General features: G+C 50.9%; 1 protein-coding gene across 2 annotated transcripts in view; it reads right to left on the reverse strand.

Moving 5' to 3' along the window:
* Window positions 1-2,654: 2,654 nt before the first annotated feature.
* The window catches only part of NECTIN1 (nectin cell adhesion molecule 1), a 97,054-nt gene continuing 74,241 nt past the window's right edge, over window positions 2,655-25,467 (reverse strand). The window contains exons 6-10 of one of the 2 annotated variants that reach the window (XM_027655536.1): window positions 21,082-21,229; window positions 19,065-19,152; window positions 18,325-18,435; window positions 13,065-13,249; window positions 6,565-6,630 (exon numbers count right to left, since the gene is read on the reverse strand). In XM_027655536.1, coding sequence (XP_027511337.1) covers window positions 13,109-13,249; window positions 18,325-18,435; window positions 19,065-19,152; window positions 21,082-21,229 — 488 coding nt within the window. In that variant the 3' untranslated portion in view covers window positions 6,565-6,630; window positions 13,065-13,108. Of the gene's footprint in view, window positions 6,631-13,064; window positions 13,250-18,324; window positions 18,436-19,064; window positions 19,153-21,081; window positions 21,230-25,467 lie in introns of both variants that reach the window. The other variant, XM_027655534.1, reaches the window with a different exon arrangement.

Consider the following 25,467-nt stretch of genomic DNA (forward strand, 5'->3'; position numbering starts at 1 on the left):
GCACCTCACTCCTGACGGTGCCCAGCCCCCTGCCAACATTCCCCGAGCTCAGACAGAGTAAATCCTCTCTGCCCTGTGCCCTGAGTGACTCCCACAGGCTCACAGCAGCTGGATCACAGCACAGCCCTTTCCCTACCCCACCACACGTGTCCCGCTCAGCCCCGACCCCCCCTGGCACTCAGCCTGCCTGGAGCATTCCCTGGGCTGCTCTTGTCACACCTGATCTTCCCTGAGCTGCAGCAAAACACGTTTCACACCAGGAGGGTTGACCTTTCCAGCTTCCCTGTGGTTCAGAGACACCTTCCCTGCCTGCTGTGACATCCCTGTCCAAGCACACCCCGCGTTGGTCGTGCTTTGGGAGGTGACGCTGAGCGTGGCCAAGGGACAGGGATTAAACCTGCCCCCAGCCAGGGCAGAAATAATCCTGGCCCCACACCACTGCACCGAGGAAGAACCCTGGCTCTGAGTTAATGAACCATAAATTCCAGCTTAATGAGTTTTATACTGAGGAGAATAATTAATGTAATTAGTAGTGATACGAAAATGATGGTACTCGAGCCCGGATTACGAGGAGAGGGGAGGCTGAGGGTGGGAGGAAGCTTAGAGAAAGTTCACTCTGTCTATGCTGCTGCTCACCCAGAGGAGCAGGGCTGGATGCATTCTTGGCAGGCTTTAAAACCTCACCTCCCATCTGCCATAAAGGGGAAAAAAGTAGAGCATGACAATAAGAGCAAAAAAAACCCAAAGAGATCAAGCCTGTCCTGTTTGCAGCAGGGACGTGGAGCCTTCAGTGCAGCTCTTTTTCCTGGGCTGGCCTTTAGTTCACAGCTCCCCCACTCCACTCCCTGCTCATGGTGTATTCTCTGCCCTCCACAGTGCCTATTTTTTTGTTCTACATGAAAATATCTTTATAAAGGTGATTAACTCCAGGATGAAACAACAGCTCTTCACCTTACACTGCATAAGCATATATTTGCTTCTACTATATAACTGTTTTGATATGTTTTATGTATTTAATGCAGTCCAGGAGGCACTAATACCTGTATTTTGGTTTTATTCATGTAAACTGATACATAAATTTCTATATAACCATAAAGTGACCCAGTAAGGGGTACTCTGAGTGTGGCACTGATCAGACATTCAGCAGTGGAGAAGGAGACCTCAAAACTCATCTTAAGTGCTGACCCTGATAGCAGGGGGGAAATAAAAAAGAGCAGGAATTGAGGTGTTTCACAGCACCTCTGTTTGATTTGGCTTCTTTTCCCCCTTACCTGTGCAAGGTTTTGCTCACACCAGCCTGGGTGTTTGTGTGACTCTTCAACACAGGTGAGCCAGGCTCTAGCTGGGCTTTGGTGGGAGTCTCCTGTTCCATAACCTGCCATGCAGGAGGTAAATCCAGATTCTTTTCCCCCTTTTGGAAAGCGAGCACAGTCCTGGGGGGGAGATGCCAGGTTCCAGAAATACAGGATAAACCAGTCTTTGTGCAGAGTGAGGGTGGCATTGCCAGCAGTCTGCTCCCATCATCCTGCATTCTACCCTGGGCCAGGCTGCCCCTGAGGATAAGCTGTGTCTCTCCTTGATATTTCTGAGAAACAACCCAGGGAAATGCTGGAGTTCTCAGCAAAATTGTGCCATGGTCTTGTCAGCTTATCTCAAGCAATCCAATAAATCCCACCCAGTAATGCCCAGCTTTGGCTGCTGCTGGTGCTGTATCCAACCCACTGGCTGCAAGGCAGAGACCCTTTTACCCTCCCTCCTTCAACCCCCACCCCAGCCCTCTGCAATCTGCTAACCCAGATCTGTGGCTAAATTGTCCCAAAAAGGCCTTTATCCAGAGGCAGAGGCTCTATCCTTGTGCAGTGGAGCTTTGTTATTAAAAAATATCCTGGGGATTTTTTCATTCTCAGAGTTAGTGGCTTGTGCTAAAAATTCTCTAATGGTGTATTGATCAAATGTGTCTGACAGGGAACCTCCTGAGTAAGCAGGAGCTCTGTGTTCAGCTGGGTTGGGCTGATGCCCCACGAGTGCAGGTTCAATGCCTCCCTTCCTGTGGAAGCAGGACTGCTTTCCTGCCCAGGGAAATCAGGCCACTGGCACGAGAAGTGGGCTAGAGAGGAGGGAACCCAGGGGTAACCCCACTGCACCTTCCCTGAATAGCTGCTGGCCCCGAGGACTGGCTGGTTGTGACTGATTCTATCCCACCCACGTGCACAGGGAAGCTGGGAGGAGGCTTCCCAAATAGTCAACAAAAGGAATTGAGTGAAAGAGGGATTTTTTGGGGCACCACAGTGGTTGCATTGCTCTGAGGGCAGCGCTACAGTGGGAATGTGCAGCAGATAGTGCCTTGCAATCACCTGGATATTGCTCCTCTGCTTACCTGTAAGTCCCATTCCCCCACTGGCAAAGGAAAGGTGTGTTATCCCAGTCCTGGGAAGCCTTTGGAATGGGCAGGACTCAGCCAGTGTCTCCTGGGCCCTGTGCAAAGGCAGGAGTGTGTGCACATTTTGGGGTGGGAAGTGCAAGGGAGGAGGGAGGTGGTGAACAACCTCAGCCAGCACTGGGAGAAAGGCAGAGATCAAACACCCCACCCAGGTTTCACAGGTATGACAGAAGCCCTTGTAACTCTTCAGTTCACTTTTATTTAAGTTCTGTGATCAGTCTTTTCCATCTGCAAGAGCTCTTGTGTCAGTGCCACCGACATATGGAACAGAAATTATGACATTTCACCCTGGTAACAGGAAGAAGGGCTTCATCTTAAAGGTCTTTTCAACCTAAATGGTTCTGTGTCCTATAACACCAGTTCCTCCCACATTCTCCCAGCCCACTGGGTCACACTCCACCAGTTTCCTGTTCAACTTGTTCAGCAGTCTACACCCAACAACTTCATGGCTCAGTTCCTGGAGCAGGGATCTTTTAGAGTCAATTGGCACCATGTCAGGAGGAGAGCACCTCTCCTCAGTGTTGCTGCAGCAGGATTTCAGCACCTCCGGGGTCCCCACGGGCATGGGCAGCCTTTTCATGGAGCAAAGGGAGTGTTGAGCCCGTGGCAGCAGGTGCAGGAGAGTTTGGAAGAAGCCACCAGGCAAACACTGTGCAGCAGCAGGGAAAGGGAGGGAGGAGTAAGAGCCCCGAATCAGAACCATTTCCAAACACAGATTTGTAAAACCAAAGCAGTGGACCTGGACCTCATTAGCTCTTCCTTCAAGGTTTTCCTTCAGGGTTTTCCCACTTTTCCTAGGGTGGTGTGTGGCGAATCTCTCTTGCCATTTTTTTTTGAGACCAACCCAGAGAGGCAAAGAGAACCAAGACATTCCTATACTTATTATATGTGCTGGCATAAGTCAAACTAGTGCTTTGAATTGAGGCTCCTCGTGCCTTTTACTTTTCTAAGGAGGGTTGAAATCCTTTTGCTTTGCTGAAAGCCCAGTAAAACCCTCTGTGGCAGACTTCTGTGGGCAACTCACATTCAAAGCTGCACGAGGCAAACCAGAGTTTCTCTGTAATGCTGCAGTTTGTGTCTCTGCCTTCCCCTTCCTCATCAAAGCATTGTCCCCCCAGCCATGGGCAGCAGAGAAAACCACCTGCAACATGTTCTCTGCCTCCTCTGGCAAACAATCATTTTGTCTGGCTTGTTTCCTTATGTGTCTGAAGGCCTGAACATCTTCCACCCCTCCTTTAAGTTCTTAGATCTGTCTGAAACTGCATCAGGAGGTGAAGGCTCCAAATCAAACCTACCTCTGCTATTCCAGGCATGCAAGTAGGGAAGTGTGTGATGGATTTTTGCTTGCCTTTATTCCGTGGTCAGCGGTGCTGGGTTGGTTCCAGGACATCAGAAACCCTTGGGTTTTCTAGCACCTCATCACCTTTCCAAACAGAGGGACCAAAGGCAGGTTTGGCAGAGTTGAACACAGTTCCCTGCTGGGGTGGAAGTGTTGGCTGTGCCTTCAGTTCAGAGCACACCCAGTTTCCAGCTCTGTGGTAACCAGAAAGTCCCCCAAGGTGTGTTGAGAAGGAAATGAGAGATAAACACATTATTTGAATCAAGACACGTTGCACTTGAGTCCATTGCTGATCAGCTGAATTCTCTGGAAACTGGGGGAGGAACTGTGAATCCAAATGACTCCAAGAAGGTTTCCATCAGTCAAGACCAAAAGGATGGCATTGTAAAGTTGTGTTGAATGCTCTAAGGCTGTGCCTGCGTAGTCCCCTGATCCTTTGGGATGAGAGTCCTCCATGCACCAGCACACAGGGAAGCTACTGCTGCCCATTTCAGCTTGGCCAAAAAATGTTCATCCCCACCTCAGCCAGCCAAGCCCAGCCAGGTCACTCAGCTGTCATCTAGTGGGACACCACCTCCCAGCAGGGATCTACCTCCCCAGGAGCAGCAATTCCCACCACAGAGGGGAAACCTTGTCCTTGTGACCAGCTCCCAGCCCGTCTCAAGCACAAAGTGTCAGCGTGCACAGGGAAGCAGGGAAGGGTGGGAACACTTCGTGCCCCAGGGGTGTGTTTGGTGCCATGCAAGGGCCTGGGGGATCCATGCACGTGGTGCCATCTCACACAGGGCTGGATTGCCCCACTCACTGAAGAATAAACTTCTCTCTTATGTACAGATCTGCTCATTATCCTGCAGGGGGTCCACGAGGTAGTGTGACATTCACAGATGTGCTTCTCTGGGGAGGAGGAGGAGGAGGAGGAGGAGGGACAAGCAGGGTGAGGCTGGAGGCTGCTCCAGGTGGGAACACAGCAAGTGCAGGCACCAACTCCAGCTGCTCACATTCAGATACACAAAAATCAATGGGTGCCTCAGTCTGGGTGGCACAGCAGGAGCTGGGCTGGGGCAGCCAAGGGGTTCCCACCTCCCCTGGCAGGGAGGCTTCACCTGGCTGGGAGTTCCTTTCTCACGTGTACAGAACAGCACTGACACGTTGTCTGGGCAGAGGGATGATGGAGTGGTCCCAATCCCTGCCTCCCACTCAGCTCGAGCACCCTGGCGGTTTCCAGAGGAACAGCAAGTGTACAATGTCTGCAGAATCCCAAATACCCACCCCGAGCCAAAGGGAAGGAAAAGCCCACTCGCCACATATCCCCTCGTTCAGACCTGTCCCACCTCTCCTATGCCATACCTGGGTGAAACAGGTGAAATTATCCCTGAAACCAAGCTCTTACACAGGATCTTCATTCCTCGTCCTCCTCCTTCCTCTGCTTTGCTTTTATATACATTTAAGTGCATATCGATATTTAGTTTTTCCTCTAATACAGGTGAACACAAATGTGACGTGGAGATAAATTCCCTTCTCTAAAACACTTTGTGGCCACAGGAATGTACATGTTTGGATTTACACCCCCCCACACATTCCAATATCCAAAAAAAAAAAAAAAAGAAAAAAGTGTAGTCCCAAAACTAAGATGCTTTTAAAAAAGTTAAAAGGCCAGATTCCTCTATTGGCTTTTATCCTTCATTAAGAACAAGGAGATTACCTGAAAACATGATTTATTCTTCATATTCTGCCTGAGTTAATTTTAAAATTCCAATCAACAGATGCAAGGAAGAGAGAGGGGAAAAGCTAGTGGGGGGCCACGTTAGGCTTTGAAAAGAAAATTAGAGAGAATGTTTTCCTTCATAATTATTTTCCCCTTCTGGTTTCAGGTTATAAGACAATTATTTAAAGGATGCTTCCTCCAAATGGTTTGACTTCAAAATACGTCCCCATGTCACATGGATTTAAAGGAGTCAATCCAAGAGATTGGGAATGGGAGCAGGAAGGGAAAAGGATAGAAACAAAAACCCCCAAACCAAGCACTGATCTCTATTTTTGGGTTGGTTTTGAGCATCTTTCATTACAAGTATCTTATGATTTGGTTCAGCCATCCTGGCTGTTTAGCTCTTCACAAACAGGGACTTCCTACCCCCACTGCCAAGGGGGAAATTTCTCCAAAGGGGGGGTGGTGATAGAAAAAAAAAAACCTCCCAAAGCTACAGCCTGAGATCTGAGCCCTGGCCGTGCTGGAAAACCTCACACAGGCTGGAACAGGGGCCGTGAAGGATCCACACCCAGTGCAGGGAATGACATGAGGGAGCCTACAGGGGATGTTTCATCGGGTTGGGCACATCCCACCCACCACAGGGGCAGCTGCCACCCACGGACACATGCACACACGGAGCCAGCTGGGCACAGGAGGGCCAGGAGGAGGAAGGAGAGAGCGATGCAGGAACCACAGGAGATGTGGGCGAGGGCAGAGCGTTCCCTTGGGCACGAGCAAAGCCAGGCAGGTGCTCAGCCCAACCCAGGTTTAAAAATCAACCCCTAAAATTTAGCTGAGGGCAAAAAGGGGGGGGGGGGGGGGCAGGATCAAAAAGGCCTTGGTTGCCGAGTGAAAGAACGTGGAGCTTCTTCATTTTGCACCTCAGACATACTGTTCCTTAGGGCAGATGTAAGGAGCCCGGGAGCCTGGGGGTGGGCAGCAGAAGGAGATGTCAGAGTGGTGAGGGTAAAGATCCTGTGGGAGGTCTGACAGGGGGGTGTAGACACGAGGGATCTTCTCCAGGTAGTGATGATCTTGGTGTGAGTAGCAGCGGCTCAGGTAATCACCCGCATCCGATACCTCTGGGTGACACTTTCCAAAGTTCTGCAGGCAGAGACAGAGAGGCAAGGGGTGAAAACTCCGGGCCACAGAACCTTCACCACTCCTCAGCTTCCTGCTGAGACACACGTGGAACGAGCAGGATGGAAAATTAAACAGTTCTGCTCACTGCTCCAGGGAAATGGAAACCCGGGTGATAAATCCTCACATTGCAAAATTTGTAGTTTCACTCCCCAAAATATCCGTGGTTTTGTTGGTGTGTATGTATAGACTGTGCACAATTTGTCCCTTGTCTGTAAACACTCTGCTCTCTGGACAAAATAAGCAGCTGGGAGAGGAAAGACAGTTTATTTTCACTCTTTCACACCTGAGTTTTGGAAAAGCAGTGCTTGGAGGCATCATTAATCTAACCAGGGCTCGTGCTCTTTCATTTAAAGGGCACATGTGTCTGAGCAGGAGCTTTGGATGCAAACTGGGTTACTGTGCCTGATGTTTCCGTGGCAGACAGGAGGGCATGTGTGGAGCTTTACCTGTGTGAGCAGCTCCCCTGGCAGCCTGGGGGCCAGATTTGTGAGTCAAATCAACTGCAGGGAACACAAAGAACTCACAAAACCCAGGCTGCTCTGTGGGTCCCATGATCTCTCCTGTGATGGAGTGTGTGTCGTGGATGCTTTGCTCTCTCCCGGGGTGAGAGAGCATCTTTCCCACAGCCCAGGGCTGCGGCTCCCCAGAGGGTGGCAGCAGATGGGAGGGATTCCTCCCTGCTCACAGCCCCTTTCCTCCTCTGGAAGCCCTGCAGGATGACCCAAGCAGGCAGGACACCTGGAGAGGACGGGGCTGCTGGCTTTTAAAATCACCCCATGCTCATGGGCACCCGCCAAGAGCCGATTTCTCCTCTAAGAGAGAGCCAACAACACTTTGGTGCCTGTGGTTTGAACAGGGGCTGGTTGAATCAAGTAACTTGCCCTTGAGTCCTTCCTTGTTCTCATTCAAAAATACCAGAAAGAGTCAGTTTAGTGGAAAGGACAAGGGTTTGACCCTCAGGAGAGAACGCCTGAAGGAACAGAACAATCTACTCAGCTCATCTGCTGCCAGTTCCTGGATAAATATTTCACCAGGATGCTTAAAAAAAAAATCGTATAGAAAACAAGGTGTCAACAAGAATTTATTGATGGGTAGGACTGCTGGGAGTCCTAGTGCAAGAACAAAGTTGAAGGGCTGCACAGTCTTAAGGCGATTTTGGGAACAGCCTGGGTGGGAGCAGTGAAGGCTGCTGAGGATGGAAAGTTTGTCTGAGCACCAGGAAAACAGCAGCAATTCTAAGGTCAACCTCATTTTCATTTCCCTGTCATTGGCACAGCTGAATATGCCACAGATTAAGCTTTCAAAAGTCAGTGATTGTGTGTTAGAATTGCTCTGTTGGTATCATAAATCCGGGTGGGCCATTCCCACAGCTGCCTCAGGAGGGTTTGGCCACTTCTGGCCTCAAAGTGCAAAGTGAAAAGGTGGTAAAAAGTGAAAAGTGAATGCTGTGCAGCATTAGAGCTGTTCAACTGGAGGAACCCAAGCCAGGGGCCATGAGGGACCTTCACTAACTCCACCTTAGCCTCAGACCCCTGTTTGCTCTTCTTCTGATGGCACCAGCTGCTCAAAAGGCACAAAGAAGGGGTAACAGCCAGGGAGGGTGTGAGCCAGCATGGGAGGGGGTGCAAAGTCTGTATAATCTACCCTCCAGAAATCTCAGACACAACAGAACTCCTTTCCATACCTGCAAGGGGGGAAAAAAAGTAATAGCCACGCTCTCCTCCTGCTTTACAGGGGTCATTAACTGTCTGGGTAAAGCCAAGCTGAAAGGGAAGTTGTCTTAATTATGGCAATTTAGTAAGACACAGCAGGCAAGGGGTTTTCTTAGCAAGGTTTGTAATCTGTTATCTGTTAATGGAAGGGAAGGTTTAGATGGTTTTTGGGCATGCAACAGAAAAGCACAGGATTTGATGTTACTGTGTCTTAGAAAGGTCTCACGGGAAAGAGATTCTCAGTTAACAGAAAGTGATGTGTAAGTTGAGCTGGGTGTGAGCAGGTAACTCTAAATTAAACAAAAGGGATTGTGAGATCCTATTTTATGGGCTGCTGTGACAATATTCTGGGTCAGTAAAGCATAATTCTTTCTGCTTGTCTCCCAGTCCATGTGGGCAGGAGACAGACATCCATAAAGTATTGCTAAAAGACACTAAGTGCAATTTTGTCCACACTTCTGCTTGCCCAGGTGAGTCCAAACAAATTCTCCTTTTCTTTCTGGTCAGTGTTTTGTGAAGGATGTCAGGGTCAAAGGAAGAGACTTCCCTGTCTCCTCTCACCTTTCCTCAGCAGGTGAAGACAGGATTTGCATTGCTCCTGCTTTGTTCCCTGATCTCATTTCTAAGTAGCAAAAGGGAAGAGAACAAAATCAGCCTGGTGTTTTTTTTAACATATTTAGCAGCCCATGCCCTTTGACTTCCTTCCCCGGTCCCACTGTGAATTTTCCCCAATCTAATTTATCTTTAACGAAGTTTGAAATTAAATTAGGGATAATGAACTAATTAAATTGAACTGGCACACGATTCTACCACCTTCCCCCACCTGACTTCTCCCACTTGCCTTTGTCTCCAGCATGACTCCATACAATCCTTCATTATCTGGGTTACATCCTCCCCTCTCAGTTTTATTTTCAAGAGCTTGATTAAAGGGGATGTCAGCAATCTATCCATTTCAGACAGCCTGGCAGATTACCTTTAAACAGGCTTTATTTGAATGAATTAGAGAGCTTTCATTCCTGCCATGTCTTACTCTCAACCCTTCTCCACCCCCCATACACCTGATTCCATCTTTTCTTCTATTTGCAGATCATCTCTTTGGGTAAAACCATGAGTGCAGCAGGTGACCATATCTTGTACTTTCAATCATCTTGAAATAATGGCGTTTCTACTGGTCTAAAAGTGAAAAGCTCCTTCTCAACATCCTGAGGATTTCTCTGCTGCAGTTTTTGGGAAATCTGGAGAGTATTGAGAGCTGGGCAGACACTGGTTTTCTCTGCTGGGCCAAACCCAGGGCACATTCCTGCACTTATGGAATGTGTGAGCCTGTTCCCTGGCTGGGAAAAGTCCCTGCTGCTTGAAACTCTTCAGACTTTGGGCTGCCACCACCCTGACCCTCTCCATCAGCTGATTTGGAATTTTGGGATGCAGCACAGGCTGGTGGCCAGAAAAAAGTTCTGTTGAGTGACAGCAACATAAGACTGTTGTCACTGTGGACCATTCAGTGGGGAGGATGTAGGTGTTGGGAGATATAAAATACACTGGGAACCAAAAATAAGAAGCATTTCATCACTGGGAGCCTCACATCCTCTCCTCCCTGGTTCTAAACTCCCTGCTTGCTGGTTTTGAGCTGTTTTTCATCTTCCAAGCATGGCCACAACTTTAGGTGTCTCTGGGCATGTCCCTGCTCTGTTTGATGCTTTATCTTGAATAATCTCTGTCCTGAGCAAAGAACAAACATTCCTGTCCCAGGGATGAGCAGGAACCAGTGGTCCTGAGCTTGCTCTCAGGATCTTTGTGAGCATAAAACCGAGGGCAAGCGGGACAGAGGGACTCACCCCTGGGACAGAGGGACTCACCCCTGAGCTCAGAAAACAAAAAGGATGAACATGAGGAAAGCTGAAATTCCCAAAACACACGGCAAGGACCTGTGATGAGGGATGCACCCAGACACATGCAAGTATTAGTTATGCAGAAAACTTGCTCATAAAGTTGCATTCCTTCCCACAGCATGCTTCTGTCCTTCTCTTCTGCCTCCAGCACCTACCTGTTCTGTGTTCCTACAGCAACTTACACCAGCAACAATCTGAAACATTGCCCTCCTTGCTGTTTCTCTCCCAAATCCTCCTCTCTGTCCTTCTGGAGTCAAGGCAGAGCTGCTGTTTAAATTGGGGAAACTAATAAGGAGCCACCTTAGTTCTTTGCTTTATTTCCCCCGCAATTTGGAAAGGGGAATTTTCACCCTGCTCACCGATTTTTTGGGTTCTTTGGCGCGAGTCTTTTGGTTTTCAGATATTCCTGCTGCAACAGGGACAAGAAATTCCCAAGCAAAACTGAGAACTGGAGTGCGGGGAGGTGAAGGGGGGAGGAAATAATTAAAGAAGCATCAAAAAAAAATGAAATTACCCTGATCTGTGGTGTGTCTTAGCGGGGAGATTTCGTGGCGGCCGAGATTACACCTTCAAAGCACCATATGACTGGCTTTATTTTTACTTCAGAGAAACTGGGAGGATTTCCAAATTTGGATTTGGAGGATTACTGTCCTTTTGCTGACAATAAAATTCCCCACCCCGGGGAGGACAAGGCGAGACCTCCCAAGATGGATTAGGGAGCTCTTGCCTTGTTTGGAGCAGCGGGAGCAGCTCCTCCAGCACAGCCCAAGGATCTGCTGGGAATTGGAGGTGAAGGGAGGGTGGAATTCTCGTCCTCTCATCCAGAGGAGGCTGGCAGGTGCCTGGGAGCTGCTCAGCCCCAGGTGACAGACAGACCCCACGACCCAAATGGAGAAAAGGAAAACCAAACCCATCCAAAACTTACTGTCCACTCTCGCTCGTTACGTCTACGAAGACCTTGATCCTCATTCTGGGAGCAGGAGTGGGTGAGACACCACAAGAGAGAGGTTATGGTTCTGGTCCGGGCCAGGGCTGCTGCAGACACTTACCTAGGAAGGCTTTTCCTACAGCAAGGGGACTACAGGGCTGCTTCCAACACGGGAAAACCAGGGACCACAGGGATAAAAGGCAGACTGAACTCTCCCACTGCACACCTTCCACCTGGGGGTTTGTGCTTCACCCTCACCCACCTGCCAGCCCAGGGGTTCCCAGTCCTCAGGGAGTCACTGAGCAACAGGGATGGCCAAGGGGACTTCTTGAAAATGCCATTTCCCCCCTGCTTATCTTCCTGCATGGAGCTACTTCCCTCCTTCCCAAGGATCCAATTCCCCTGAGCTTTATCTCCTCTGAGCCATCCCTCTCCATCCTCAGGCTGCTGCTTCTCTGTGAGCCTCCTCTTACCCACCTGGGGCGACCTGGGAGGGATTCAGGCAGCTGCAAAGCACCTCAGCACCTCAGCCCTCCATTTGCTGTCTTCCTTTCTCCTCACCCTTCCCTGCACCTCTTCACTGGGTACCCCCTGTAGCCCCTTTAAACCCACAGCCCCTTCCTGCCCTTGAAAAAGCAGCAAAATAAAAGGGAAGAAGTGAGACAGAAGCTGGAATCACCACAGCTTTGGGAATACACAGGAGTGAGGAAGAGTTGTAGCCAAGGAAGGGGGTACCAATGTCATTTCCTTGGCCAACAGCTCTTGGAACCATCCAGCAAATTTCCCATGGTCTGGGAGAGGAGAGATGTCTCCCTTTTAGACAGAGACCTGGTGGCTTTAGTAGGTGTGATTTTAGGGCAAGGGAATGTAAGAAAAGCTGAAGATGCCTCTTTCCACTAAAAAAACACCACTCAAAGGGTCACTGGCAGCCAGAGATGGATCAGAACAATCATTCACAGGTTTAAATTCAGACTGAGTCCTAATCCCTCCCTGCCACAGGACCTGAGCTCGGTGACACTGATGCAAAAAACAGGAGAGCAAAGTCAGGTCTGGTCTCTAATTTTGAGAAGGAGAGCACCAAAGAAAATAACCTTTCCCCCTCTCTCCCAAACATCCAAACACGCTGCCTTGCACCATCCTCACACAACAGCAGCTCTGTTACTGTCACATACACAGTCCCTCTCTGACTGTCTCTTATTCACTGAGTCTTTCAGATGCAGGAACCTTTACGTGTTCCCATATTCTCTCACATCCTCTCCCACCTTGTTCTTTCACACATGCACATATGCTCCAGCTTATCTATAGTTACTTCCATGCACACAGAACTCTCCTTTTTTAATTTTCCTTTCAATCAGTCCTTTTTCCTTCCCCCCCCCCCATCCTTCTTGCACTGACTAACTTGGAAAACACCTCTTAACATTTCTAGGAGGATTTTTGACTCCTGCAGAACTAGGTACTAGAATCCTGGTACTGCTGCTGCAAAAATTCCCTGAACTGAATCCCAGACCAGGAGCTGTGCCCACCTCATCTCTCCCTGTGCCTCCAGCCACGCTGATGCAGCAATGGGGGCAAACCCTGCCCTGAAATGAAGGAATTAACACTTTCCCCCTCTCCCACTGTAGAAAGCAAAGGAAAACACTGCAAAGAGCATGCACAGAGGCAAGGCAAGGCAAGGCATTCCTGTCAGCACCCCCAAAAATCAGGGTAGCACGGAGAGCAGGCAGCGCGCGGGAGGCGGGAGCGGGAGAGGAGGAGGGGGACAGACCGGGAGTGGTGGGGACCACTCCAGAGGGGTGGAGGAGATGCAGGGGGGGAGAGAGATGACTTTGAGGGGTGCAGTGAGGAAGGCAGAGTGCAGTTGTGTACCTTGAGGCCAGAATCTGAGGGGAAAGGGCCTAGAGTGACATGCGCTAGCGTAAGTTGGGCTGGATGGTTGCATACTCGACTAGGTCTCCGCCAGCATGGATGGAGGTCCGAGGGCTGGGTGACGAGGCCAGAGCGGACGTGTCCAGCTCTGCATACTGGACATCACAGTCCTTGTTGCCAGAGTTCTGGAGAGAAGAGAGCAGCAAGGCAGTGGGGGGACACAGGAGGGAGGAGTCGGGGTCGGAGTGGGGAGTGAGAACGGGACGGAGGGTCCGTGCGGTCGAGTGAGCGAGAGGGGAGAGGGGGCGTGTGGAGGGGGGGGGGGGAAGAAGGGGAGGGGGGGGGGGGGGGGGGGAAGAAAAAAAGAGTTAAAAAAGAGGGAGGTAGGGAGGTAATGAATAAATCAGTAAGGTAAAATCCCAAATCAAAGCAGAAGTCCCAAAGGCACTGCTCCCCAGATTCACCACAGAGCTGAGCGACTAAGCCTGGCTTGGCAGCACTCCCCTTTTACTAGGGCAGCACCTCACTGCTCTGATCTCCCATCCAACCCCTCTAGGATCAGCATTTTCCTTAGCTGGGGGGTGATTCAGTGAATTCAAGCCTTCTCAGGTACCTGAGCTGCCTGTTTTGCCCCAGGGGTTCACTGCAGCACAGTGGGGGCACATGCAGGGCTGGGGGGGCAGGACTGAAAACCTTGAATTCTGGGCCTTGGGAAGGAGATACCTGGAGGGAATGACCTCAAAGCCACAGCTCCAGGGGCACTGCCATAAGGAAATGGCACTGCTTGGCCAACAGTGTTGTTTTACCCCAGTGTGGGGACTGTAGGGCCCTTAAGTGCCACACTGAACACAAGGCTTGACTGCACAGCTTGCTACTGCAGATTAACTATGCAGCATGATTTTGTCATTGTAATAACGACTAATAGAGGCTAAAAGCATCCCTCTTTGGCATGGAAATATTTATGGGTATTCCTTTACTAAGCAGGCTTATCAGCAAGAGCTGCATGAATGGAATATTATCCAATTTGTCTGATCATTCCTACCCAGCCATCTTTCATGCTTTGCAAACAATAATAATGGGAGAGCCCTGGAAGGCAGGATGGCCCGGAGAGCTCAGGGCTCAGTGGGGAATGTGGATCACCAGGAGGAGCCTTGGTGCCAATAGCCAAGGTGTGAGGGGGACTCTGGCTACTTGCCCTGTGGAATTTCTTTAATACTCACTTTTAGAGCTGTTTTCTGTGCCAGTATTAGCCAGGCATCTGCTAAGCCTCTCTGAGAGGAGAGCATTTTCTCTTCCAAATGAAACAGCTTTCCAGTTTCTCTCTCCCCTTTCCAAAATGGCTGCATCACATGGTAATTATGCAAAAGGTGTTTAATTTGAAAGTGTTTCTCTCCTCTTTGTTTGGAAGTGTCCTCAGCCACCTACCAGCTGTGGCAGAGCCATTTTCAGAAGTTTATAGCCCTGTAATGAGCTGGTTGAGTGCCTGTTGCTGGAAGGGGTTATTCAGTGAGTGACTGTCTCTGCCTGCTGTGCCAGGGCTTGGCTCCCTGATTCCCCATGAGGGGAATGGGGAACAGGGCTGCAGCAGCATTTCCATGCTTCCCAAGCTGGATGCTGGGGGAGCAGGAGGCTCGAGGTCACCTCTGTCCTGCCCTTGGTGAGCAGATGGCAGTGGCAAGTTGTTGGCACGAGAGCTGTGCATCCTGTGGCCTCTCTGCTTCGTGTCTGGACCCAGACTATGGGCATTTAGGAAAATTAGTAATGCCAACTCCAGCCTCAAACCTAAACCCAGGCCCTGCAAACCCCTTCCCCCTGAACTCTGTATCTCAGTCTCAGAGAAAGGCGGACTAAGTTTTACCTTTTCCTGCCTACTTTGCCTCACTCCTCTCCAAAATAGTGCTTCCTTCCCACAGGAGGTGTTTTCTCCATGGAGTTTCTCCCACTGCTGGGCTTTCTCCTTCTCCCTGCTGCTCGTTTGGAGCAGAATTTATTACAATATCAATAATGTGACTTGTATACAAGGTCTGGTACTGCCTCACACAAGCGCTGTGTGTAAATCATCGGCATCGGCACCCCGGTAATTGCCCTGCAAACTGAGAGGAATTATTCTGCTGTCTGCAGCAATGAAACTTTCCCCTCCACCTGTGCAAATGGGGCCTGCTGACACCTACACTAATCATGGCTCTGCTCCTCCATGCACTGGTAGCCCCAGCTCCCTCCTCATGTTGCTGCTCACATGCACCCAGAGCACACCCGCTGTCACCCACACACCTGAGGCACACTCACCCTTCCCTCCCTTCACTCCTGCTTTGATACCTCCCATAAACCAACTCTGTCACCCCACAAGAGCTCGGAGACAAACGCTGCAGGCAACCCCTCCATCCCTATGCCCACTTCTCAGTTGTCCACTCCACTGTCCTCGGGCATTTTGCTGCTGTCGGCTCCACTTCAGCTTTCCCACGGTCTGCAACTCCTAAATGTCCATATTCCTTCCCAGTTCTGACACAGGGCTCCCCCCTGCTCCCTTCTTCAGGTATCCTGGCCCTGCAGACATGCCCCAACCTCTCCCTTCCCCTGGTCCCCTGCCAGCACATGTCCACACACACATCCCTGCACACCCTCTTTGGAGGTTCCTCCTCCACCTGCCTCCTTTATTTTGTCTCTGGCACCTCTCCCATTTCCCCCTCCCTCGCTCTTTGCCATCTCTAATCATTTTCTGACTCCCATTCTAGTGCTGTGAAATTGTCAACCCCAGGCAGTGGCTTTCATGCTGCCTTGTGATAAATCTAGTTTATCCCAAATTACGAGGTTTTGCACAATTCATTTAAAGCTGAATGCACCCACCCCATTTTCCTGCAGAATCCATTCCCTTCAACTCTCATCTTCTTCACTCCCCTCCCAAGTCAAATCTGCAGATGAAGTACAAGCAGAACAAGAATATCCTGCCTTTCTGCTGTGCCTTCCCCTCTAAAGCAACCCAGAACCACAGATACTCCGGAGTAGCTGTGTCTGAACACGGTGGGAGCAGGGCTGTAGCAGAGTGAGGTTGGCAGAGACCAGGTGAAGCTGAAGGGATGTGCTTCCCTTCTCATCCTCCAACTGACCCACCTCCCAGGTGAAGGATCAGGCAGGTCTGGCTCCATCCCATGGCACAGGGTTGCTGGGACTGAGCTGGGAGTGCTGGTTTTGGTAACCACCACTCTCCCTGCTGCTGTTCCCTGGGGTTTTCCACACCAGTGCTATCCCAGAGACCCCTCAGAACCCTAGTGTGACATGAGCAGGAGGCCCCTGCAATGCTTTAGGGGTGGAAAAAGTGATGCAGGTCACTTTTTTCCCATCAGGGAGGAGGGCAGGAGCTGGCTCCTCTGCAAAGCGAGGCTGGGCGACACGGTGCCCACCCGGCCTGGCTGTGCTGCCTGGGAGAAATCCAGCAAAATCAGCACTCCTTGGCTGCAAAGCAACACCCTTCTCCCCCCTGCCAGTCCCAAACTTGAATAGCCTGTTGCCTGCCCAAAGGACACGGTGATTTAGCAAGGAATGGGAGCAAGCCTCAGCTCGCTCCTCCTGGGGCGCAGAGCCAGGGCACGGAGCAGGTACGTGATGGGGGAGTGTGACACCCATTGCACCTGATCATTGGGAATGATCAGGGGACAGGGCCAACCCACAGCTGTGCCAGACCCGTGCCAAGAGCAGGCAGAGCTGTGGCAGCAGTGTTTGAGTCCCCCAGACCCCACATCACCACTGCAAAGCGAGCCCTTCATGGGCCAGATGAAATGAGAGCTCCACACTCCGTCACCTCCTGGCTGAATCCACGGGTGGGGAGCAGGGAGTGCCAGGCTTGGGACATGGAAATGCATCTTCTCAGGCCAGGATTGAGAGCAGCAAACTCTGTTCCCATGGTTACAGAGCAGCTACCCATCAGGCCCCATCTCACATCACTAACTCTGCCACTTAATTAACTGACTGCTCATTATTTCCCAAAATGAGCTCCTCCATCCTCCTGCCTGCCTGAAATCCAGCCCTCAGATGCTCTCCCAGCAGCTGCCTTGCTTTAGCACCCTGTGTTTCATTCAAAACTCAGCAAGGATTAGAAAGACCCAGGACTGAGGGAGTGCTCCAAGGGGAAGTTTTTCTTTGGGGCCATGGGCCACGCTCAGCTGGGATGAGGGAAATGGGATCACATGCACACAGCCCAGCACAGAGCTGTGCCTTCTGATTTCCAACGCCCTCGGCATCTGTCTCGCTGCAGACTTCTGCCAGCTAAAGGTCACTGGGCCCTGTCCTTCCATTATCTGCACAGGAACACCCATTAAAGGGTCATAGCAGGATGAACTGGGTTATAATGAGTTATGTTCATAAAATATTACTCCGGTGTGGGCTGGTATTTGCACAGCCTTCTCAAACAAATGGGCTCACGTTGCTGGAGCACCAGGCTGGGTGTGCAGTGCTCTGAACCATCCCTTGTGGAGGAAGAATTTGGGAGAGACCTGCAGCGTTTACATGGGGATGTCTTGTCCCCCATGGATCAAGGGGGAAACAGCCCCATGCCACGGGGTGAGGGAGGGAGAGGATATTGTCTGAGGCCCAGTGGTTTTCTGTTTTCTCATCCAAAAAGGACTCTCATCTTACTTGCCTTTGCATCTGACATTTCCTCCTTCAGCCTCCCTCCTTGCAAGCCTGCCTTTCCCACGTGGCTGCTAATATCTCTTCCTGACCCTTAATCTCACTGCTGCTGCTGCCTCACATTAGCATCTCCCCATCTGAGGCTGAACAAATCCACACACACACACACACACAAAAAAAAAAAGGGGTTTAAAGAACTTGTTGTCAAATGAGAGCCAGACACTGGCACGCTCTGCCCTGCAGATAATTGCTTTGTGAAGCTCTCCCTGCTGCTTCCTTCAGCTGCAAACTCTAACAGGGGCTCCTTGCAGGAGGTGAAGAGTGGCCAGGGTGGGCTTGTAGGCGTAGGTGTCATATGTGGGTAAAGGATTTGGAGTTAACAGGGGTGTTCTACTGAGGAATGAGCCATAAAGGCACAGCTCTAGGACCTGGGCAAAGGGGCAGAGGTGGGTCTCAGAGGTGGGCTGATCAGTGTGGAGGTTGCCTTCCTCCAGCACAGGATAATCCTGGGCTGAGAAGCTGCTCTTGGGGGTCTTTTAATTTTTAGGGTGAGAGATGCAGTGTGCAAGGCAGAGAGGCTGGGGGTGAGGGTGAGGCCAGGCAGCACCATCAGCACCCTGTCTGGCAGGGTCCTTACCAGTTTGTCAGTGTAGGGAGAGGGCTCAGGGGCTGCCATGTCATAGTATGGAGTCTGCAAGGGGAGCTTCTGGATCTCCTCCTCATGTTTCATGTTGTCCAAGTGAACAACCTGTAATAGAGGAGAGAGAAGAGAGGTGAGAAGGGCAAGGTCTGTCCTCCTGTCACAGCTTGTGGCAATGTCTGTTCAGGGAACACCACGAAGGGCAGAGCATCTCACCTCCTCCCTTGCTCCCACCACATTATTTGCCTCCTCTTCTCTTTGTCTCATTCTCACACCCCTCACTAACACTTGTGCCGTTCAGAGTGGGGGGAGATGCTCAAAAGTCCTCACACCCAAGAGCCCACCTGAACACCAACCCCTTTGGAACTCAACACCCACAAAAGGGACTGAGCAGAATCCAAATTACAGCTTTCAACGAGTGCCAAACTCTGGGATTTCTGGGGGGACAAGTCACAGAATCAGGGAATCACAGAATCAGAGAATCACAGAATGGTTTGGGTTGGAAAACCTTAAAGATAATTTATTTCCAACCCCCAGCCATGGGCAGGGACACCTTCCACTAGACCAGGTTGTTCACAGCCCTTTCCAACCTGGCCTTGAGAAGTCCTTACTTTCTGCCCCTCAAACTCAGGCCATGGACTTCTTTGCTCCTGGAACCCCCATTTTCCAACATTTAGGTACTGTGGACACTGCCTGGGATCCGCTTTCCTCGCCAGAGGAAGGCTGGGGAGGCATACCTGGATATCTTCTGGAGTCAGGTGGCTTTTCATCTCCTGTTTCCTCTTTGGTGGAGGGGCAGGTTTGTGGGATGGAGGCAAGTCAATTCTGCAGGGAAAGAAGTGTCTGATGATTAGAGAACAAGGGAGAGGGATCTGCTGCTTTGATGTGCCCTGCACCAAGGCTTTGATTGTGTTTGTCACCAAACTGCCAATATAATCATATAGATTACTCTCAGGAACTCCCCTGTGCCCTTTTCCTCACCCCAATTAGAATTGTTAATAGAAATAAACTCCCTGCTAGCATTCTGTTCCTGTTCCAAGCAAATCTCCATGTCGGATTGCAGATCCCGAGGGTGCAGCTGGGATACCCAGCTTCGGAATGGCTCAAAAATCATCCCACGGGAGGTGAGTTATTTTTATGGCTGTAAGGTACTGGGAAGTGCTAGCAAGGTTATGCCAACCCCAGTTTGGCAGCTTACCTGCCACAGGCTTCCCAGCAGGACTTTGGATCCTGCTCCCAGACACACTGTGCCACGCAGGGACATTCATCCCTGACCCCCAGTCAGGGGATCAGCTCTTGCCCCAGAGCAAAGGGATTGGCAGCCACGGTAATCCCAGCCTAGAGACTGTCTCTGCACATTCTGTTCACATGCACAGATGTGTCTAATCCTTTTACAAAACTTATTAAAACTCTGATCCACTAATTAGCCGGGTCCCCCCTCCCTCCTCTCCACCAGATCTGATGGAGATGGGCGACTTCTCTTGGCAGCCCAGTGGATTCCAGCGTGGGACCAGACTTATGGGTGAAGGGGAGGGTGAAAGAGCTCCCTGAGGCTCTGTAAAACATTGACTTTGTGGCTGTATAGAAAAGAAATTCTATTACCTTTTGGATCAGCTTCCACAATAGAGGCAGCACCTCAGCAGAGCAGGGCACTGTTGTGTTTCTATTCTCTGGTAAAGTGGCTCTTCCCCGAGCCTGGTGGAGGGCCATTGTGGGAAGTGGATTGTCAGAAAGCATCTCCATCACAAGCCAGTGCTGTTGATGCAATTTCACCTCATGGTGCTGGGGTTTTTTTTGTTTGTGTGCCTTTTCTGTCTGTGCTCCTGCTCTCCCCACTCCTCTTCCCTCCCTTCTGCCGCTCTCCTCCGGTGCCCTCTCTCAAATGGGATTAAATGGAGCACAAAATGTGCCCAAGGTGTAACAACAATGAGCTGGGGGGTTGTGGAAGATAAAAGCAACCTCTGGGCCTTGGGCTTTCCCTCCCCTGTGAGGTAGGAGAGGAGGGAGCTGGTGGGAAGAGTGGGAAGGGAAGGAGGGGGTGCTCTGGTGAAGGGCTGGTGACAAGACAGAGCTTTTCAGAAAAGCCCAGGCTAAATGTTTCTGAAGAGGTTCATGCTGCATAAACTGACCTCCACACCACACAATTCCCTGCCTGGGGTCTGAGCTGTGTGGTGCAGGGCAGAGCAAAGCAAGTACCTGTCAAAGAGGAGCCCCTGTGATGTCCTCTCTCTCTGCTATTGCCAGAGTTCATGCCACCCTACGTGCAAAACCAGAATGCTGAGTGGATGTGAATCCTTTCCAGACCCTTTGGGATACATTCAGAGGTGCTCAGGGTGACATCTCTGATGACAGAATGTCATCCAGCCCAATTCAAGAGCCTGAAGCCATTTCACTGAGAAAGAAAGAAAACAGGATCCTCTTCTACCCATGGAGGTGAGAGGGGCACTGAGCTGCAGCTATGCTACAGCATCTGGGTGAACATCACTGTGCTTCAGTTTCCAGTTAAAGCTCATGGTAAGAACTCAAAAAACAGGAGAGAGAAGGATGGAAAGCACGAGGGAGCCCCAGTGAAGGGAAGAGAATCAGAGCAGTGAGCCAGGGGGTGGCAGACCCGGCAGAGACACCAGGAAAAAATCGGCTCACTGCCAATTTTAACTTGTGTGCAGGTAATGGGAGGACCAGAGGTGCTCTCTCCCACCCCAGAGCACCTGCACCACCCGTGGGCTGTGGCTCTGGGGGCGTGGGGTCACTCACAGGTCGTGGTCTGTGCCCGTGCGGTTCTTCTGCTGCCGCCGGTAGACGACGATGACGGTGACGGCCACGCCGAGGATGAGAGCGGCTGCCACGACGCCTCCCACGATGCCAATGATGCCTCCCGGGGCACTCTGAGGTAGTGGCTTGTCTGCAACACACAGGGCAGCACAGGGGAGAGGGTCAGAGCATCAGTAGGGCAGCACAAGGACCAGCAAAGGCAGGGATTCCAGGGATGCCAACTCGCCCCATGGAGGGAGACAGGTCGTGATGAAACACAGCCCTCAGAGCTCAGCAGGAACAGAATCTGTGGCTACAACTGCAGCCCACTGTGTCCCCAAGAGTTAACCCCTTCCTTAATCCACTCTGCAATTTCCCCTTAAATCAGGTGGTTATTCCTGGATCTCTTATTCAGCCTTTGTTCAGCCCTGGAAGAAAGAAGGGTTTAGGGAACAAAGGTGCTTCCAAGCACTCAAGTGGACCTGCTACTTGATATTGCTTAACTGTTTTTGAAAGCCTTCTGCTGGGCTTTGTCAAAGTGTGTTCACTGAATTCCTGGCACTGCCTGGAATGAAGGAGAGCCTTGTTCAAGTAGACCTTAGGAGAGCTAAGGAGCAATTCATTGAGATGGAGCAGAGGCATGTGCACCCCTAAAGCTTTCCTAAAAAGATGTCCTGAGTGCAGGATTTAGGGGTAAAGGGGAAACATATCTCATCCTGCATTTCATCTCCTGCTTGCCCCATGGCTGGAGAGCTCTGTGACCTGGGCCAGCTCCTGGGTGACCAACATGGACCTCATTCAAAGGCAACCCATCCCATGGGCCTGATGGGAAAGCGCTTTGAAACCCGCGATAAAAGGATTTAATTTGCTCTACCTTCCAACCTAATTAAACTTGAAAACTAGCTAATTGGTACTTTGTACTTACAACTCCGGCAGTGATGAAAGGAGGAGATAATTGGAATGGAGGAAGAAGGAGGAGGAGGAGGAGGAGGAGGAAAAGAAATTCAGGGGAGGGGAGCATGACAGGGGTGAGGGAACAAGGTGCTTTGCAAAACTTGTCTACCACATTTAATTTTCGTACTTCTCTTAATGCCCTGGGTACTGGCTGCTCTTAGAGACCAGATGCTGGACTATACGGCCCTTATTTGTGATAATTATGGCTTTGGGTACCGTAGTGTCAGCCAGGATCTCCCCTAAACCACCTGGCCCCGAGGCCACTAAATTATACCCACTTTACACGTGCAAAGGAATAAAACCAAGTTAAGTGTGGTCATAAAACATCTGCACACGCTCCTAAACCACGTAGGACAATGTACACAGGGCTTTTCAGGGTAAGCATCTGCCTCTTCCTCCCACCTCACACCCGTGGATTCAGCACTCAGATCCTGAAATCCCGGCGCTGGAGCTTTGCCAGCAGCCTATTCCCAGGTCTCATCTGGCCACCAGCCTTCCTCACCTCTCAGATTTGCAGCTGCCATCCAGGAGTGGAGTGAGGTGTGTAAACATGTGCCAGGGAACATCCCCTCCCAGGTCAATACCAGCCTGCAGAGCAGAGCCCTGCCGTGTTGGCTGTGTCGGTACAAACCGCTGGGGCTGCCGGCACCACGCTGGGACAGCGCTGCCGGAGAGCAATTTACCCTGGGAATTGTTTGGACACCGATTCTCCACCCTTTCCCGGGCAAACCCGGCTTTCTCTTGCCAAACCATGGCACCCCAGAGCACCCACGGGGCAGCATCCCACGCTGGTCCTTAATTGAGAGCTCGGAGCTGTGTGTGTGATGCTGCAGTCGCCAGAACTCGCTGCTCCCCCAAAATCCTCAGCAGTGGCAGCCACTTTTCTTCCTCTTCCCTCCTCCAAAAGCCACATTGTCTCGAAAATAATATTTCTGCCTTGAGACAGCTCTCTCACAGCCCTGCTCGGGCACAGGGCTGACATGTTGCAGTCCCATTCAGACAGTAAAGAATCTCCCAGTCCCTTTGGCTGGGGCATTCCCGAGGTGAATTGGCCCCTAATGGCTCTCGGGATGGAGCAGAGAACATCAGCCTTCTGCTGCTGCTGTAAATTTGTCTGTATGTGTGCGGGGGAAGGGGGTGGAAGGAGAAAGAGGGAAATAAATAAATAAAATGAATCTCCGGGAATTTGGACAGGGACCTGTGTAACAGCAGGAAGGGGCAAAGAGAGGGGAAAATACAGTCATCGTTTTGAAGAAGAGGGAGAGGTAAGCACAGGGCACTGGGTAAAGACAGTAAGGGGACAAGGAGAGTGAAAGAATGAAGGAGGACAAGGAGAAATTTGGGGTCTATCAGGGTCCCTCCTTCTTGCCAGGCTCTCAGGACTGGGGTATGAACATCCTGGTGTCAGTGCCCACCCAGCTGCCTCAGCCAGGGCTGGGTGACACTGCAGGGGCAAGTCCCAAACCCTGACACAGCCCTGGGACAGCAAACCCTGCCCCTCATGTGTGCAGGACAGCCCGAGCCACCCACCCTGCAAAGGGTTGGTCATGGCTTTGCAGGAGTCCAGGCTGGAAGCTGTGAGAGGTGCCAGGGATAATTGCTGACAATAACAGGAAACACCAGGAGACAAGGAAGATAAATGAGAGAAGAAGGTCCTGAGAGAGCAAGAAAGTGCAGAGGATAGAAGAATAAAATGAGTAGTAGAGAGAAACCTTCCTTTCTGCTTGCTCTTCCCTCTCTATTTTTTTCCCCCTTTTTAAAACCATTTTTCATCTATATCCCTCAATCTCCCCTTCCTGGGGAAGAGCTGTGTCTGATGGTTTGGAGGGCACCAACAGGGCTTTTTTGGAGGGCAGGGTGGCTGCAAGAAGGGGTGTTATAAGTCAAACAGGAGAACACCAGGAAAAGCCCCAGGAGATGATGAGAACTGGCAGATGAGGATTCGGTTACACTGACAGGGCTTTGGGGCAGCCCTGGGAAGATGTTTGCAAGGCTTGTGAATCAGGATCAGAATAAATTGGCAGGACAGCTCAGGGGCCTCCAGACAGGAGTGGGAAAAGGCTTTGCCAATTAAGAATGCAAACCCCCGTGCTCTGTGTCACGCTTGAATAATTTAAAACTCTCCAAAAAAAAAAAGTTGGTGTGAAGCAGTTGGCAGTGAGGCAGGTACCAGAGAGAACCCAAAGGGGCTGAACAAACAGCTCAGCCTTATCTGGATGTCTAAGGGCTGCTGGGAAACTCCTCGTTCCTGCTGCAAAACTGAATTAATTCACAGTATTACAATTAAGGAGAAAAGAAGGGCGTCCCACCCCCAGTCTCTTTCAGAGCTGTTTTGTTCGTTACTTTGTTCTCCCACGGCTCTTCTGGAGATGGAGGCAGACACAGGAAAGGAGGAAAAGTGGTTATCTCTCTGCAAAGCATCCTTGCCAGTCACCTGATGGTGCGTGTGTCTGGCTTTCCAAAAGTAACTGCTAACAGCTGAAGGTCTTTGTACCAACTGGATCAATTAAAGCATTTTGTGAGGTGCTGATACTGTAATTCACCACTCCCAGAGCTCAGTTAAATCACACCCAGCATTCCAATGCTGCCAGTTGTTCCCAAAGAAGCGAGGAATGGATGGGCATGGATGTGTATCCCTATGGGATGCATCAGGCTCAGCCACAGCTCACAACTGAGCAGAGTTTAATGGCACTGGCTCTGACAAACCCCTTGTCCAAACAGCCTCGGGGCTGATGGCTCTGTCTGTGAGGGCTGTGAGTCACTGCCAAGAGCCAGGGGAGGGTTGCACGGCAGAGAGACAAAGGGACAGAGGCATCCACGGGAGCAGAGCCCAGGGGAGACACAGTGCAGCTGCCCAGAGCAGCAGTCAATAAAAACTGAGGGACAACAAAGGCTCGGGAGAACCAACTTACAGGAGAGCAAGAGAGATGCTCCCAAAGGCAACTTGCAGTGAGGCAGAGATGGATCAACTGGAAAACATCCAGACAAGGGTACGGCAGAGCAGAGGAAATGAGTCACTTGCTCTTGGTAAGGAGGGAGGGATGTGGAGGAATTTGTGAAAGGAGAGACTGTGTCTGTCACACTTTTGGAAGTGAGGTCTCTTCCCTCAGAGCTGCTTGTGTGGTTGGGACATTTGCATCGTGAAGCAGCCTGGCTGTTTTTGGGATCAAGGCTTGAGGGAGGGATGTGTTACATCCCCAGCAAGAGTCTGTGCCTGCCTGGGATTGACTTTGTAAAGCTGGGATCAGACAGCTAATTCTGCCCTCCCTGCAGCGTGTGCACAGTGCCATCCAGCCTGAGCAGGTCTGTGGGAAGGAGTCTGGGCAGGCAGGAAGGCTTCATTTGGGTGAGGGGACTGGGTCTCACACTGAGATTGGCTTTTTTCTGTTCTGACTGTCTGCCATGAATTCAGCTGCCCCAAGGAGAGCCTGAGCC

This window comes from Corapipo altera, unplaced genomic scaffold, assembly GCF_003945725.1.
Source record: "Corapipo altera isolate COAL_440 unplaced genomic scaffold, ASM394572v1 71, whole genome shotgun sequence".
NCBI classification, from domain to species: domain Eukaryota; kingdom Metazoa; phylum Chordata; class Aves; order Passeriformes; family Pipridae; genus Corapipo; species Corapipo altera.